Source organism: Bicyclus anynana, chromosome 2 (genome assembly GCF_947172395.1).
Source record: "Bicyclus anynana chromosome 2, ilBicAnyn1.1, whole genome shotgun sequence".
Classification (NCBI taxonomy): domain Eukaryota; kingdom Metazoa; phylum Arthropoda; class Insecta; order Lepidoptera; family Nymphalidae; genus Bicyclus; species Bicyclus anynana.
The window spans coordinates 13,379,140-13,395,900 of record NC_069084.1 but is presented as its reverse complement, the minus strand read 5'-3'; the positions used below and the strand labels follow the sequence as shown (position 1 = coordinate 13,395,900).

The following is a 16,761-nucleotide window of genomic DNA, read 5'->3' as shown; positions in this document are numbered from 1 at the left end:
AGTCATCTATCCGCCACAGTAGGCGTCTATCCCATTTTTCAGAGGTCCAAAAAAATACAATTTACACAAAATCTACACAGTCTATATCAGAACGATTCAGATAATATAGAACATTAAGAAATATATTTAATATCTCCCAAAGGACGCAATGCTCTAAGATTCTAAATTTCGGAGTTATTTGGCATTTTCGAAAAGTGGGGCATCTATCCTGGACTTACCCTATAGCCGTGATCGCCCAGTGGATATGACCTCTGCCTCCGATTCCGGAGGGTATGGGTTCGAATCCGCCCCGGGGCATGCACCTCTTTCCAGTTATGTGCATTTTAAGAAATTAAATATCACGTGTGAAGGAAAAACGTCGTGAGGAAACCTGCAAACCTGTAAATTTTCTTAATTAAAAATGTGAAGTCTGCTAATCCGCATTGGGACAGCGTGGTGGACTAGCCTAACCCCTCTTATTCTGAGAGGAGACTCGTGCTCAACAGTGACAATGAAGACGACTATGTAGCCAGTTACAATTCGTATAGCTCGTAAGTTACAAGTTATAGTGATATGTCAAAGGAATTAATTCAGTTAATATAGTGATAAAATCATCAGATTAAAAGGTATAAGGGCAAAGTAAATATTAAACAGGTAAAAGAATATATTCAAAGTGAAAGTCATGGATACTGTGGCTTAGCTATCACAATATTATCAGTAAAACCAAATTCTGCGAACCAGTTTCGGATGACCGTATTTTCGCATTCCACGATAATGTTTATGTGTTTTTGAAAACATCGCTGGCGCCACGGTCTCGGGTTCGATGCCGGCTGCTTGATACCTTACCTTATCAGCCGATAGACGTCCACATCTGGACATAGGCATCTTGCATGGATTTTTTATTTTATTCTTTACAAGTTAGCCCTTGATTACAATCTCACCTGATGGTAAGTGATGATGTAATCTAAGATGGAAGCGGGCTAACTTGTTAGGAGGAGGATGGAAATCCACGCTCCTATCGGTTTCCACACGACATCGTACCGGAACGCTAAATCGCTTGGCGGTACGTCTTTGTTGGTAGGGTGGTAACTAGCAACGGCCGAAACCTCCCACCAGCTACACCTGGACCAATTAAGTAAACCTCAATCAGCCCAGCCGGGGATCGAACCCAGGACCTCCGTCATTAAATCCACCGCGCATACCTCTGCGCCACGGAGGCCGGCAAAAATGTACTGAGGGTGGCCACCGAGGGGGTTTTAGTGGTAAGTCCCACATAACCCGTCGTGTCCCGAGATGAGATACCCGACTTACTGGGAGTCGGGTATATCACAAAGAGAAATTTTTTTCCCCCGGAAAAAAAAGAGTCTCTCGTTTTATAATAGTGACGTTTTTAACTAGGGTAGGCACTATTTGTATACATTACTAAATGGAAAATTCCTTCTCCAACAATAAGTTTTAAGAGAGAAGAGGGTAGGCAGTGCATGTCTGAAGTGCGCACTACTGAATTTATTAAGAAAACAGTACATTGTCTAGTTCAAATTGCGAACTATATGTATTCAACTAACTGGATTGAATCTATTAACATCGACCTTGCGCTCAGCGCATCGTAGTTATTGTAAACAAAAACCTGTTTACAAAAAAAAATCGCTATTAATTATTTAACACTTATTTTTTATCGAGAAGCGTATCTACCTACCAGGAAAGACGTCGGGACACGCATAAACGATTTTAACCGACCTTAATGAATATTTTTTTTTATATTTATTTCCAAACTAAGTAATATCAAAGAAACGACATAAAAAGCGAATGTACATGAAGGAGAATAAGGTTTCTTTCAGTGGCCTTTATCAATAGAGGTCTATGCGCCTAAAACAATTTACAAAATGTGTTTCTGTCTTATTACGTTACTCGGTTTATACTTCAAAAATTTTTTGAAAAACCCGAATGGCATGAAATTATTAATTACACTCTCGATCAAGTCATTAATATTCTCTTTCAGTGCGCTTTCATTTGAGACCCCACTCGAGTATATGTGCAGACATTTGGTTATTCTATATGGGGAGGCGCGTGTAGCGATGAATGAAAAACCCACGACTGATGTACGTCACTTCGGCGCACGCACGATTTCACACCCGCGCAGACTTTCCGCCCGTCGCCCGCATATCATGGGAGTGTTATTAATGAACTTGCCAAACTATAACCAGACGTTTGATTGAATAAAATAAAACAATAAATATGTGAATAAAATAATTGTATTCTTAGGTATCAAAATATATACAAAAAATATAGATAAATTATGTTAAATTAATCGCTAAACTATTTATTTTATTTATCAATATTTTGTCTTTTAACATAATTTTGTTTTATTAAGTAGCTATTTAAATAATAGAACTAGAGCCTGTCTTTACCTTCCTCAATTTAAAAAGCTAATAAACGTTTTTCAATCCATGCTCATAGGTAAACCCAGGATCTGTAGAACATTTTTTGTTGTTCTTACTAACGAGATGTGTTTATACTGTAGCTTAATTAATAGTTATACAACTTAACAGCCACAATGTCTTACAAATTGCGTGGTACATTATCTCGATCCGACGCTCAGAATTTTTTATTACCTGGTAACCCAGTTAGCTACTAGAATCAAGAATTTTCGTAAATAAAAAAGTTGAGCGTCTCATTAAGATGAAGCGACTCACGGAAAATTAACTTGATGGTAATCAATTGTAAAAATGATCCACGTATCCTGGGGTTGTAAGTAAAAATGCCGTCAAATATCAAGCTAAGGTTGCCATGAAACAAAGTAGCCTGCAACTGGTTTGTGATGATATTCCATAGACAATATCGTACGTATTTTACTCTTGGACAATTGGAAATCTGGATACTTGAAACCCACAACTTCAAACAAAAACTTCGGAGCATAAGTTGTCTTTCAGCTTTAATAAAATGCAGCTATGCCTATTGTGTAACGATGTTTTAGTACTCGAGTTTTGAATTCACCTCTTTTTCTCTCTCCCTCTAACACGATACTATAGAAAGAGAAACATAGAAATGAATTCGTAACTCGCACTTGCGATTTATAAAAAGCATTCACTAATATAGATGTACTATCTGTATCTGAAATTTTCTATTTTCAGCTTACCTTAAATTATACATTGTAAATTAGCATGGCAGCTTCTCGAAAATGAAAGAAACGTGTGAACCATAGATTCTCAATCCTATTATGCCCACCGTTCACCCTTGAGTATATTTTATTACCTTTTACAGTAAACGGGACATTCTATGAGCTTCCATGTCCAAGGAATTTTTAGAATTGTGCGAAAAGAACAGTTATTACTAGGTATTGTTATTTCAAAATAACAAGATAAAAATGTGATATATACAGGATGTTCCGAGTTTTAGTCGTCATAAATACTTGATTTATACAGGTTGATTATTGATTTGTTCGTCCATACAAAGTCACAGGTCTTGGATCCAATTTAGGATTTAACATTTGGGTCATCAAATTGAGTCCCTTTTAACTTATTTGGAACTTTGAATCCCATAAATTTTAATAAAATTACTGTTAAGTGTTTACTGAGTTTGTTTTATAAAAACTAAGTGTGGACATGAATTTCATACTCAGTACCAACTTGTATAAATATTGTATACTCAAATGATTATAATAAACTGACACATACAAAGGTTTACATTAAGCCTCCATATTTGTATCAATATTATTTATTTTAATTTATGTATAATTATTTAGTAAATAAAAAAGTATATTGTCAAAAATTACAACAATTTCTTTTTAACTATAAAATTATTTCGTTTTTGAAACTTCTAGATAACTGTTTGTGTGGGAGAACTATTGAATTTAGAACGATTCTCTCAGCTGGAACCACTACACCTGAACCTGGAAATAAAGCAAAATATCATTCTAATCGTCGTCATCAACCCATATTCGGCTTACTGCTGAGCTCGAGTCTCCTCTCACAATGAGAGAGGTTAGGCCAATAGTCCACCACGCTGGCCCGATGCGAATTGGCAGACTTCACACACGCAGAGAATTAAGATAGTTCTCTGGTATGCAGATTTCCTCACGATGTTTTCCTTCACCCATTGAGACACGTGATATTTAATTTCTTAAAATGCACACAACTGAAAAGCTGGAGGTGCATGCCCCGGACCGGATTCGAACCCATACCCTCCGGAATCGTAGGTAGAAGTCATATCCACTGGGCTATCACGGCTCATTCATTCATTCTAATAAACCACAGATATTTTTTTTCTTGTAACAGAATAATGCTGCTAGATCCGCACTGGCTGATCTGATACACACTTATGAAGATTTGGGGCTCATTTTTTTTTTATTCTTTACAAGTTAGCCCTTGACTGCAATCTGACCTGATGGTAAGTGATGATGTAATCTAAGATGGTAGCGGGCTAACTTGTTAGGAGTAGGAAGACAATCCACACCCCTTTCGGTTTCTACACGACATCGTACCGGAACGCTAAATCGCTTGGCGGTACATCTTTGCCGGTAGGGTGGTAACTAACGGGCGAAGCCTCCCACCAGCCAGACCTGGACCAATTAAGAAAAACTCAATCGGCCCATCCGGGGATCGAACCCAGGACCTCCGTCTTGTAAATCCATCGTGCACCGCGCACCACGGAGGTCGTCAAATGTAGGAGGCTATAGTAGGTATAAAATCTAAAATTATTCATAAGTTACCTAGTACAGTGATAGAGGGGTTGAGCCTGCCTTCGCTGTTGAACAGTGGTACGTTGTCCATCTTAGCGAACGGCTTGTCCGGGTCGGGGTCTGACGGCGTGCCCTCCACGCGCGACCACTCACCGACTGATGCACCTTGACCGACTACAGAACAGGACATTTATACATTAAACACCATGATCATCATCATCAGTCCATTTAAACAATACAAAGGATCACGCTGCTTCAATCATTATCATCATATCAGCCGAAAGACGTCCACTGCAGGACATAGGCCTTTTGAAAGGACTTCTAAATATCACGATACTGAGCCACCTGCATCCAGCGAATCCCTGCGACTCGCTTGATGTCGTCAGTCCACCTGGTGGGGGGTCGGCCAACACTGCGCTTTGTAGTGTGGGGTAGCTTTTACTGTTATTTCAACAAACCAGCCCAAATGGCCTGGATCTAAGAATAGATCTTTGTGAAATAGCTGCTCTGGGGAAATACTACCACCATGTTTATTTCTTTCGCATCGCATGATTGTTTTGTTCCAAACTGAAGGGTCGGTATAATTCCTGGGGACTTAGCCAAGTGGCACGTCGATTCTCTTTCTACAAACGCTAATGCTTCGAATACTAAGTGTATGGGAATGACAGATCCGATCGACAACTTGATCACGTGACCTGTCGATAGTAAATGTTTATTATAGTAATTTTTTTAATTTTCGAAGCGTTAGGGTTTGTAGAAATAGAATCATACTTATATGTATAATGATTTATTTATTTTACTATCATCTACGTACGTTTCACCCCGAAACAGGAGCATCCTTAGATGTTGACTCTACAACGTGCAATTGCACGTTGTAGAGTCAAATCGCATGGGTTTGTCGACTTTTCGCGGATGATAGCACAATAAATAAATCATTATATAATCACGATGAACTTCCACAAAGTAACGCCTGCTTCTATCCAAGAAATAGAATCGACGAGCTACGTGGCCATGGGGCCTAATGTATGCCTCATATTGTCCTTCCGTGCCCAGTGAAGTGTTGTTTTATTGTGGGCTGTTGTTTTCTTGGCATGTTCACGCTTTGGGCGGGACACTCCCGCTTTCAGGCAGTCTATCCCCATATATATCCAGCGAGACCCCGGCTATTGCCACTTCAGCTTGGAACCTCACTGAGCTATGTCGGTGACTTTGGTTCTTCTGCGGATCAAGTATTAGTATATAGTCTGGCAAGTTCATTGATGACACTCCTTTTTTTTTTTTTTTTTGTCGCTGGGAAATGCGTTTACGCATCCCGTCCGGAGACTCCACAGTCGGAGCTGTACAGTCTACGGCAGGGTATGTGGGACTCGCTAAACAACAGAATACCCACTAAAACCCAGCGGGGCCACCTGCGTCATATTGGGATGTTAAAGGATCGCGAAGTGCATGCACTTTGACATCCCGACGCGCTCTTCGCTTCATCTGGAGGACGCTAATATGGTGTATCTTGTTCATGACGACATATTAGTATCCTCCCGCGCTGGACTCTTTTCACTGGCCCGCGGCTGGGGGCCGTTTCCTCCTTTAACAGAAGGGGGGCAACAGCTGTTGCTCCCCATTATGTGCCCCGACGACAAGCCCGCATCAGCACAGACGGCGCAACGCATAGTACCCACGCACCCCGCCGCCTTGTGTCCTTCGCCACCGCACCGGAAGCACAGTCTGCTCCGGTCCTTCTTTGAGAGGCAAACGGGGCCCGTGTGCCCCATGCTCATGCATCTAAAGCAGCGCAAGGGGCGTTGCTCAAGTGCACGGACATCGGCAGAACTCCAGCCAACCAACAGCCGCCCAGTGTCACAAATCTTCTTGGCTGCGTCCACCGGGCAGTGAACTATAACCGAGCCCATTCCTCTGAGGCCCGGCTGCACGTCACCCACCTTCACTGCAGACTGAAGACAACCCCCAGCCCGGGCTACCGCCGCTGCAACTTTCTCATCCGTGGCAGAATCGTCTAAACCAGTGATCCAGAGGGTCACCATTTTTAATGGACGGTTAACATCCGCTATTCCGTCCAATGCCACCCTAAGTCGTCCAGCCAGTACCTCAGCTTGCTCCTGTGTCTGCCCCTGTGGCAGCTCAAGGAGTCTAGCTCCCGTGGCGGCTCGTCGTATTTTCATACCCGCACCAATGCCCAGCTCTTGCAAATTAATTTTTTTCTCAGCCAGTTCAAGGACCTGAGCATAGGTCACCCCCTTTTTTGATGCGTCTGACGTCATCGTAATAATAACCGCGGCGGTTTTAGGAACAACGACGCTTCGCTCAGCCTTTTTTGGGGTAGCTGCGGGAGGGGCCTTCGGAGGATCCGCTCCGGAGGTGCAGCAGCGGACGTTGCCGGGCGAGAGGTCTTCTTCCCTTTCCTTCTTACAACGGTTGCCCAGCTATCTGCAAACGGCGACGCCCCACTTGAGCCAGCAGTTGCCGGTGTAGCTCCAGGGGACGCCGCCGCTGCTTCAACGTTGTGGATTATTGACTCCGGTGGATTGACTGTCTGTGGAGTAGCTGATCTGCGATCCGCCCCCAGAGGGGGACGAATAATCTTCTGTGGAAGAAGACGCTCCTCGATGCCGGCAAATCGGGCATCTAACATCACCCCAACCGAGGACACAATTGAAGCCTTGAATGCTTCAATTGTGTCCGCATCCAGTGTAGGTGCCGCGGTGCTTTTTGCCGTCACACTTTTAGCCGCCGTTTGCATCTCGGAAAACTCACGTCGGTGAGCCTTCAACTCCGTTTTAATTTTTTCAATCTCGTTACGTAGCCGGTCATTGTCCTCACGTAGCCAGCGATTCTCTTCAGACTCCGCCCGAGACGCGAGAGCCTCCACTATTTCCTGAAGTTCAGTCGCCGCCTCTTTAAAACGCCGTACAAATGAGCCCTTCAAGTTGTTGGACCGAGTGGCCATCTGCATGATGGCAGCGACACTCCGGCCCGCTGAGGCTCTCAACTCCTCAGACGTGAGTCCCAAGTGGTCCTCAAGGCATGAGGTCCCACTGACCGTCCCCTTCTCTGGCTCGAGGACAGGCTCCATCCTCTCTCGTCGAACGATTCGGTCGTTAAGCATCTTATTAAAGGCCTCTTCTCGAGCTTCCTTCCGAGCGGCCAACAACTCCGCTCTAGCGGCACTAATCCCCGTGCCACGGGGCACCGGCGTCATGGAGCGTGATGAGTCTCGCGAGCTGGGCGAGACAGACTCCTCACGCCGTGAGAGCCGCGTAGCCGGGCCTAGGTTACGATAACCTGGGACCACGCGGCGACTTCTGCGTACAGGCGCAACCTCCATATTTGCCGACTGATCGTCGGCCATAATTGAATTTTACCCGCCTGGCAAGTCAGACGGGTCTGTGCCTAGCGATCAGCAGCTCAAATTACAAAGTAAAAATAATAATAACAAACTAGAAACATTAAACTAAACACCGACATCGAAATAACAACAACTTCCCATAAAAGGGTTTTTTTTTATTTACTCTGAAATACAATAAAGACTTCCCGAGAGTTCTGAAAACCCACAGACTAATAAAACAAATAAGCTAACAACAATTCCTATTATTCAACCAATTTTAAACATTTAAATGTTACAAGCGCGAAGTAAATTATTACTTAGCGCTTGTAACAAGTATCTACTTCGGACTCAAGCCACCGCCCGCGCCGGTCGGCGAAGTCTAAAAATAGATTCGAATACAATACAATCTCTTGCAATACAACAAAACAGTAGTAGATATTTTAACTAACAAACAACGACTCCCCAAAGGCCCTGAATGCCCCAGGATTTTTTTAAACAATCTAACAATACCAACACCTAACTTTTCAGCCTTTTTAAAAACAACTTCAAAAACTGAGAGCGAAAAGCGACTGCGCGCACGTCTGCTCGCGACGGCGTCCCGGCGCGGAATCATTGATGACACTCCTATGATATACGGGCGACGAGATGAAAGACTGCGCGGGTGTGAAATTATGCGTACGGGGAAGTGAGGTGCATCAGTCGTCGGTTTTTCATTCATCGCTACACGCCTATCGGTCCGCGCGGACCGTCGGGAGTGTTACGAACGAAGTTGCCAAGCTATAGTTATGTAACTCACCAACAGAATACATGACGAGCGCGTGCTCATTGATTGTGGCGTTGTTCAGTACGATGGACTCCTTGATCCGCACGCCCGCTTTGATGGTGACCCCTTCCCCCACTGACACGTTCGGTCCGATCTGGAATAAATGGTGTTGGAAATAGTAGTCTGGGACGGATGTGACGTCACTCGATCTCGTGTTGGCTCGTGCCGACGCTAGGTGGCGCGGCTTGTTTCGTAAAGAGTAGGGATTTAGAGAGGGGTAGCGATCAGTTGGCGGGAACGACTTGCGATATAAGGCGCTCGTCGTCCGGTCTGCTCCAGTGTGCTCGTGGCGTAACCCTACACACAACGTTCACAAGTGCGTGACTCCACTGAAGGTCATTCTCTGTCAATTTAGGGTCTTATTTTGGTTACACTTTGATTTGTTAATTAAGTTGTCCTGACAATTATTGTGAATCTTAACCTTTGTTCGACAATGATTTTCTTATTTTTATAATGCACTTCAAAGTCTGCTAAAAACAGTATCACTTTTAAAACAACAACATAAGAAAGAATGATTGATTAATCGATAAGAACTATGGAACCATCGTAACTTTAATTTTAAGTTATCAATCAATTATATTATTACCGAGGGCTATATGTGGAAAATCTTTTCTTAAGGAGTAAACTCCAAAAAAATAAAATAAGGCAGGTCCTGTACAATAATTGGTCTGAGACGTGAACTCACCACAGCGGTGCAGTCGACGTCGGCGGTGGGGTGCACGTGCACGTGCGGCAGGACGTGTCCCGGCTGTCGCTGCGGTCGCGGCTGCAGCTCCAGGTAGTGCCGGTTCGCGTAGATGGCGGACCCGGCCGTCTTCACCTGCGACCACCAGTTGCCCACCTACAACGTTCATTCATAAGAGTAATTAAATTAATTACAAAAAACTAAATAACTAGACCGCACTGTTCTAATGTCACATCATGAGTGCACAAAACAGTTTATGATATATTATGATATTCAAAAAAGGCTTTTAAGCGACATCTAGCGGAAACTAAATAGTTAATTACTTAGCACACACTGTCTTCACACATACACACACACACACACACACACACACCACTCAACCACACACACACACACACAATTTCTCATACCAACGTTTTTCTCTCTTTTTTTATTATTTCTTTTTCTTGAATGTATTCTCAGATTGTGCTTTTTTATAAATTGTTCTAACTATGGAAAATCTGTAATTGGCTGTAACATACAGGAAATATTGTATAATTGTATTCTTGGTAACGCTGTTGTTTTTTCTTAAAAAAAAATAAAAAAAAAATAAATAAATGATATAGACTGTACCAAAACGCCTCTGTCTCACGCTCCGTATCGATTTCGATTTTGTGTCTAAAATAACTTATTTATTTTTCAAATACCAAACGCGACCGAATGTGATTATGTTTACAATAGGTTTGACTCAAGTGTTTTTCAGATAGCATGGGTACGGTGACAGTCGCCTGTATGGCGTTCATAATACGTACTACTATCGTGAATCGCGGCAAACTTTCAAGAGTGAAACGAACTGTCACCTGCACCATCCTACCTGAAACGAACTGTAAAAAGCCCATATTGCTAATACTATTGTAATAGAAAAGCCCGGAAAATATTCCTACTACGCCTAAGATGCTTGCAAAGAGTTAACAATGTAATTGTCTTCACATCTTTCTCTTTAAATCTGCCACAGAGTTCCATCGGTACATTGTACCAAAAATATACGAAGTGTTTAAAAAAATATAGATTGGAGCTCTCAAGTTTAATAACAGAATTGTGACTAAGTCCATTCTATGTAATAAAATATATTCTTGGAAACAAAGTATGACATGTAATATGAACATAATAGTAGTAGATTGGTAATCCATTGTTAGATTTAAATAATTTAGATAAGCACCTGCATTGCAAAAAGTTTGTTAGTCCCGGCCAGTGGCGACAAGACATCTTGTTCAAACGACATATAACCAGGCGGAGGGCTGCCTTGTCCATTACTGCTGAAAAATTTATTAGTGTTTGTTTTTTATAAAGTTGACGGAACAAGCAAGGAGGCGCACATTTTTCATAAATTACTGGTCCCAAATTTGATGAAAGAACCTTGACAATGTCCCAAGTGTCTTTCCATAATTATTAAATAACTAATTGACGCGGCGTGGTTCCTATTCCCGTAGGAACACGGGGATAATATATAGCCTTCCCCATTTATGGGCTAACTAACACTGAAAGAATTTTTTTAATCAGACCAGTAGTTCCTGAGATTAGCGCTTTCAACCAAACAAACTCTCAAAAGCTTTATTTATTAGTATAGATAATAACAGTGTCAGGCTGATTTAATTAAGTTGCAAGCTATGGGCAAATTCCTACATTATTAAATGCACAATTTGAATAAAAACCACTCATCCAAAAATATTAAAAAAAAATGATTTGAGTATTTTCATATTTTTATTTCTGCTGGGGCCCAAAGTCTCCTTTATTTTATAATTAGACTTAAATAAACTAAAATTGAATTAAAATTATAAATTATCCTAAAAAACAAAAACAAATATTTTATTTATTTATTTAAGCCTTTACAATCTAAATTACATAATATTTATTACATGCTTTATAGTTAAATTTCATCCCACTGCTGGGCAAAGGCCTCCCCCTTCCTCTTCCATTGTGTCCTTTCCATTGTTGATCGGGTCCAGTATGTTCCTTCAAAGGCAATCAGATTGTCTTTCCATCTACTAATTGGTCTGCCTCTTTTCCTTTTTTCATCCCTTGGGCACCACAATGTTGTTTTACACACATAAAAACAAATATTACATTAGAAGAATTTTGTGCTTACCTATAAAATCCAGTCTTCTCCTTTTGAAGGGCATCAGCCATAGTGTGGAATATTTGCAATGAGCACACATACACTCCACAGTTGATCAGTGTGGATATGTAGCTGCTGGGTTTCTCCACGTAGTGGGTCACCGCTTTAGTTGTGGGCTCTTGGACCATACAGCCGTAATGTATTGATTGCTGCCTAGTTGCCTCTGTGCCCATTATTGTTACCTGAAATTAATGATATGAGGACTTTTTGAAAAGATAGATTTAATTATCTATCTACATAATGAAATCTTAGCTAATTCACTTATTAGATGTTTATAACTGACTTAAAAAAACATACCAATCAAGTTGAAGAAGAACCTCCTCCGGTTCTTCTTCAACTTGATTGGTATATTTTTTTGACGAATATTCAAAGACGCCCAAACCGATTTGAGAAATTCTTTTTTTGTTTTAAAGGGTATTTATTCATTATTATAAACTATAGTTTATCATCTATTGGAATGAGAAAAAAATTACTTTTCCGGCGCACCAGTGGTGAATTTACCAGTAGGCTAAGGTTGTAGCCTGTAGATTTTAGAGAGCGGCAAAAAAAAAGCAAAAGTCTTTTCTACAGAAATAAAGATAATATAACAATAATTTTAATATTTTTAAGTAAATTAGTGAAAAATCTTATGGTTCACTTATTATGTAGTGAACAGGTTTAAGATTATTTTAATATTCATTACTCATTTTCTTTTACATTTTTGTATAGATACTCACTAAAGCATTGGGTCTTTCTTCATGGAATGCCCATAGCTCCTCTAGAGGGAAGTCAGCACACACATCCCCATTGAGCAAGAAAAATGCAGTGGGGTTGCCTGCCCGCACCTGGTCCCTGAAGTGGTACAGACCTCCTCCAGTGCCCAGAGGTGTGAATTCTTGTAGATATCTGTAAGTTAGTTTAGTAGAAATTAATTTTTTCAAAAGCATGATTTTTCCAGGATAAAAAGTAGCCTATGTGTTAATCCAGAGTAAAATCTATTTTCATTCCGAATTTTAGCGAAATCGGTTAGGTAGTTGCGGCGTTAAAGAGTAACAAATATCCAAACAAAAATCCATACAAACTTTCGCGTTTATAATATTAGTAGGAAGACTATTGTCTTATATTGTTATATGAATAGATCGTCATCATTATCAACCTATGTTAGTTAGGTAGTTATTGTACCAAAAACAGCAAGCAAGAGAGTTAACAGTTGCAAATAATAATAATATTCACAATGTTTGTTTCTTTGTTTGGTTGCTTGCTTCAACTCTCCAATCTCAGGAACTACTGATGCGGTTTAAGAAATTCTTTCAGTGTTAGATAGCCCATTTATCGAGGAAGGCTATAAATTATCCCCATATTTCTACGGAAACGAGAACATGGGTGAAACCGCGCGGTGTCAGCTAGTTACCTTATAATGACAGGACTATATTCAATCTGCATATCATTAACAAATTGTGCCATAGTTGTTGTAGTGTAGGAGCCAATGATAAGTATCTCCTTGCATGATGCCAGTCGTTTACATGCTTTGATATGATGCTGTATTAGCGGTAAGCCTGCAATGGGGAATAGAGGCTTTGGTGTGTCTAAGGAGAGTGGACGAAACCTTGTTCCTGGAAAAATAAAATCACTTTAAAATCTTACTGTTTCATGATATAATTTAAAATGTTTAATCTTTTATGTGCTTTATATTATGCAGTATGTTTAAAATACTCTTCAGTATTTAATAATAAAAAAGATTGAATGAGATGAATATCTTAGCAATCCATGGATTCACTGAGCGCGTTGATTGGGTGGTAGAGAGAAATACTCAGAGCAAACTCCAGAACTTGTGACTACTGGATGTAGAGTTAAGGAATTCCTTGACAATTGATTAACACTCCCCTCCTCCGCTCGTGTTGCTCCCCCTGCCTAGCCAAATTTGGCAAGATCCCATTAGAGCAGCTTTGGGTACCCATTCTAATATATAACTAGCTGAGTTCTAGAGAGGCCAAGGTCTTTAAGCAAGTTATAGAGAGATTTTGCTGGCAATCCTCTCACACCTATTTCTAAGGCGTACAGTCTAACAACATAGCCATTTTTAGTGAGTTTGTTTGTTAGGTCATAATATTTATTCACTTTTATACTGTGGTCCTTCAGAATGTTAGTCTCCCACCTTAAGTCCAAAATTGTAATATGAAATCCTTGTAAAGTATGAATAATGAACAACATAAACAATAGGTACTTCTAGTCCACTCCAACCTTGCAAAATGGCAAATATAGCTGTCTACTGGTCAGCCAAGCCTTGTCTCTGTTGCCAGGTGTTCAGAGCAGACTTAAAGTTTGACACATACAATACAGATTAGATGGGGATACTTAAAGTTTTATATTGTAAGCACATCCATTATCCAACCTATCTGGTTATGATGTGGTAAAATTGATAATGTGTTTTTAAGTATAAAAATTTAAAAATTAAATATCTCATAAATAACGATGAGTCACTGCATATTACTCAGAAACTTACACTATTACATTACCTACATAGATAATATCAATGAATACTAACATTAAATGTACAAATTAGAATGTTCAATAACTTTTCTGTTTTGAACCATTTTTCAACAAAAAAATACACTTGGTTCTTTTATAGCAAGCCTATATAGTTAAAAATTGATATAGTTTCTAGAATACCTACTTATCATTACAATAGCTTTATAGTTTCGAGAAAATTACAATAATAAAACGTTTATAGATAACACCGGGAGAGTCGTGTTTAGATTATTAAAAATACCTTTCTGAGGTCCACCGATTAATATCACAGCTTTCAACATTTTCCACTACTACAACTATAATAAAATTATGTTAAAACTAACTTAAAAGCGAATTTATTACAAAATTTTTATTTTGTTTACACTACAATACAAATTACAATGCAAATCCTCCACGAAAATATTTCCAACTGTCAAGTGTAAACGTCATTATGTCAAATCATAAAAATTTCAACATAATCCATGTGATTGGTTAAAATGTTTAGAAAACGATCAAAGCATTTTAAATGGAACCAATCACAAACAACCAACACGTCACTGACATTGACTTTGACAGCGGGCCAAAGACCTTATACTTATAACAAGACTGTGCACCTAAAATTGTTGCTAAGCTAAAATGAGATCTAGTGTTATTGACTTAAGGTAGCTATTTCTTTATAGGTGATAGCTAGCAAAAAACGGTCCTGGCGAGACGGCTCCCAATGGTTGTGTGTCCTTGTCTGACGTCTTGCCAGCTTAACTAATTATTGGGCTTGGTAGAAATGGTAGAAAATTTTATATTTTGCATCTTTATGATTTACCAAAACAAACAATCCATAATCTTTGAAACTTATTTTAATATTTATACGGTTTATATAAATAATAATTATTTCGTTTCGTTTATTTGTGAGTATGTATCAGGATGTCGTTGCAGTGGATAAGGGACTTACCCCGCTATCCCTAGGCAAAGAGAACTGGCGCAAACCTATAGTAATTAGTAACTCAGATCGTGTGGCAATATGGAAGAGCAAGGAGTTGCATGGACGATTCTACAAGGCCCTTACTGGGCCGGATGTAGATCAAATAACATCTGTATCTTGGTTGCAATTCGGTGACCTCTTTGGGGAAACCGAGGGTTTTGTCTGTGCAATTATGGACGAAGTTATAAAGACGAGAAACTACCGGAAACACATTATGAAAGATGGCACTCTAGACATCTGTCGAGCGTGTCATCGTCCTGGGGAGTCCCTCAGGCATATTGTGTCTGGGTGTTCTTACCTTGCTAACGGCAAATACTTGCACAGACATAATCAAGTAGCCAAGATAATCCACCAACAATTTGCTCTTCAATATGGCCTTATCGATTTTGAGATGCCTTACTATAGGTACGACCCAGCGTCAGTTCTTGAAAATAGCAGTGCATTGCTTACATTTTTTATTGGCAATTGGGTTTCGTGAACCCACCTACCGGGTCCAAATACGAGTAAGTACATCTTTAATCCATGAAGTGGCCTACCTTCTCAAACACAGATATCATCCCTTAAAAGGCGGTTTAGCCATTTTACGCGGCCATGTATTCTTCTCTTTCTTTTTTTTTCTTTTTAAAGAATATTTGCCATATTTTTTTCTAATAAGACCAATATCCCCATTCCCCTCCAACTAGTCGGGAAAGACTGTGCGAGGAGTGGGTACGACAATAGACCAATGGGGTGAGGATTGAACCAAACCCCTCGGTGAAGAATTCAACCGCTCTTACCGTTGAGCTTAATTGTGGCTGTGTATTCGGCTCTATAATGGAATTTCAAATCAAGTTAAAAATGCCTAGTTACTTACATAATACGTCAATCTATTCTGTGCATTAGGTACCTAGGTTTCATTGATGTGGAACTGGAGAGCACCGTACTCTGTTGGGCACATACAAAGGATACTCGCAGCTAATAACTGTTTTGTAACAATGGAGTGCAATGACCGTTAAGTAACGGGAAAATGAACCACTAATGGTTTCAGAAGCCACTTTTTTTTTAATTTCCCATTTTATTTGTCCAAGCACGTTTGTAGGTTGGTAGTTATACCTACAAATTATTAACTATTTAATTTATCTAGTCTACAAATGAGCAGTGGATATGATTTCACTAAATTGCAATTCGAGCAATATATCAATTAAAATCACGCGAGTCCCTTCATCAAAAGTTTAAAGAAATAGGTATACTAACACTAGCCTGTCAGTATAATATATATAACAGTATAGTCTATGTAAGACAAAATATTAATTTGTACAAACGAAAAGGAGATTTAAACCCACGTCTTACTAGACACGGGCATAAGTTAGTTATTTCTGCATATCGTCTCCAAAGAGTAAAAAAATCTTTTGTAGGTTTGGGTGTACTCTTCTATAATAAGATCCCCAAGACTGTGATGGACATGCCAATGCATAGCTTTAAGCAATGTGTTAAAAAACATTTATTTAGTCGAGGTTACTACAACATTGACGAGTTCCTTAAAGATAAAAGCGCTTGGAGGCCATTGGATCAGCTTCCACCATCACACAGGAAATAAAACTATAAGAAATTGTAATTGTATCAATTATAATATATAAAATTATAATATATATATAT

General features: G+C 39.9%; 1 protein-coding gene across 2 annotated transcripts; it reads right to left on the bottom strand.

The window, feature by feature from the left end:
• Positions 1–2,213: 2,213 nt before the first annotated feature.
• Positions 2,214–14,592, bottom strand: LOC112050570 (mannose-1-phosphate guanyltransferase alpha). 2 transcript variants are annotated; one of them, XM_052887301.1, is made up of 9 exons: positions 14,410–14,592; positions 13,051–13,252; positions 12,377–12,545; positions 11,631–11,842; positions 10,704–10,800; positions 9,506–9,661; positions 8,794–8,914; positions 4,688–4,831; positions 2,214–3,868 (listed from the first exon to the last, which is right to left on the bottom strand). In XM_052887301.1, exons 1-9 carry the CDS (start codon positions 14,447–14,449, stop codon positions 3,768–3,770), a joined length of 1,242 nt encoding a protein of 413 aa, XP_052743261.1. In that variant the 5' UTR covers positions 14,450–14,592; the 3' UTR covers positions 2,214–3,767. The 2 variants fall into 2 exon arrangements, with proteins under 2 accessions (XP_052743261.1, XP_052743264.1); XM_052887304.1 differs by having other exon boundaries at positions 10,704–10,797.
• Between the last annotated feature and the right edge of the window lie 2,169 nt (positions 14,593–16,761).

Coding starts and splice junctions, on each gene's coding strand:
- LOC112050570 (XM_052887301.1), bottom strand. CDS start 14,449: ATGTTGAAAGCTGTGATATTAATCGGTGGACCTCAGAAAG. Junction 13,253..14,409: donor AATCGGTGGACCTCAGAAAG/GTATTTTTAATA, acceptor TTATTTTTCCAG/GAACAAGGTTTCGTCCACTC. Junction 11,843..12,376: donor AAGAAAGACCCAATGCTTTA/GTGAGTATCTAT, acceptor CATTAATTTCAG/GTAACAATAATGGGCACAGA.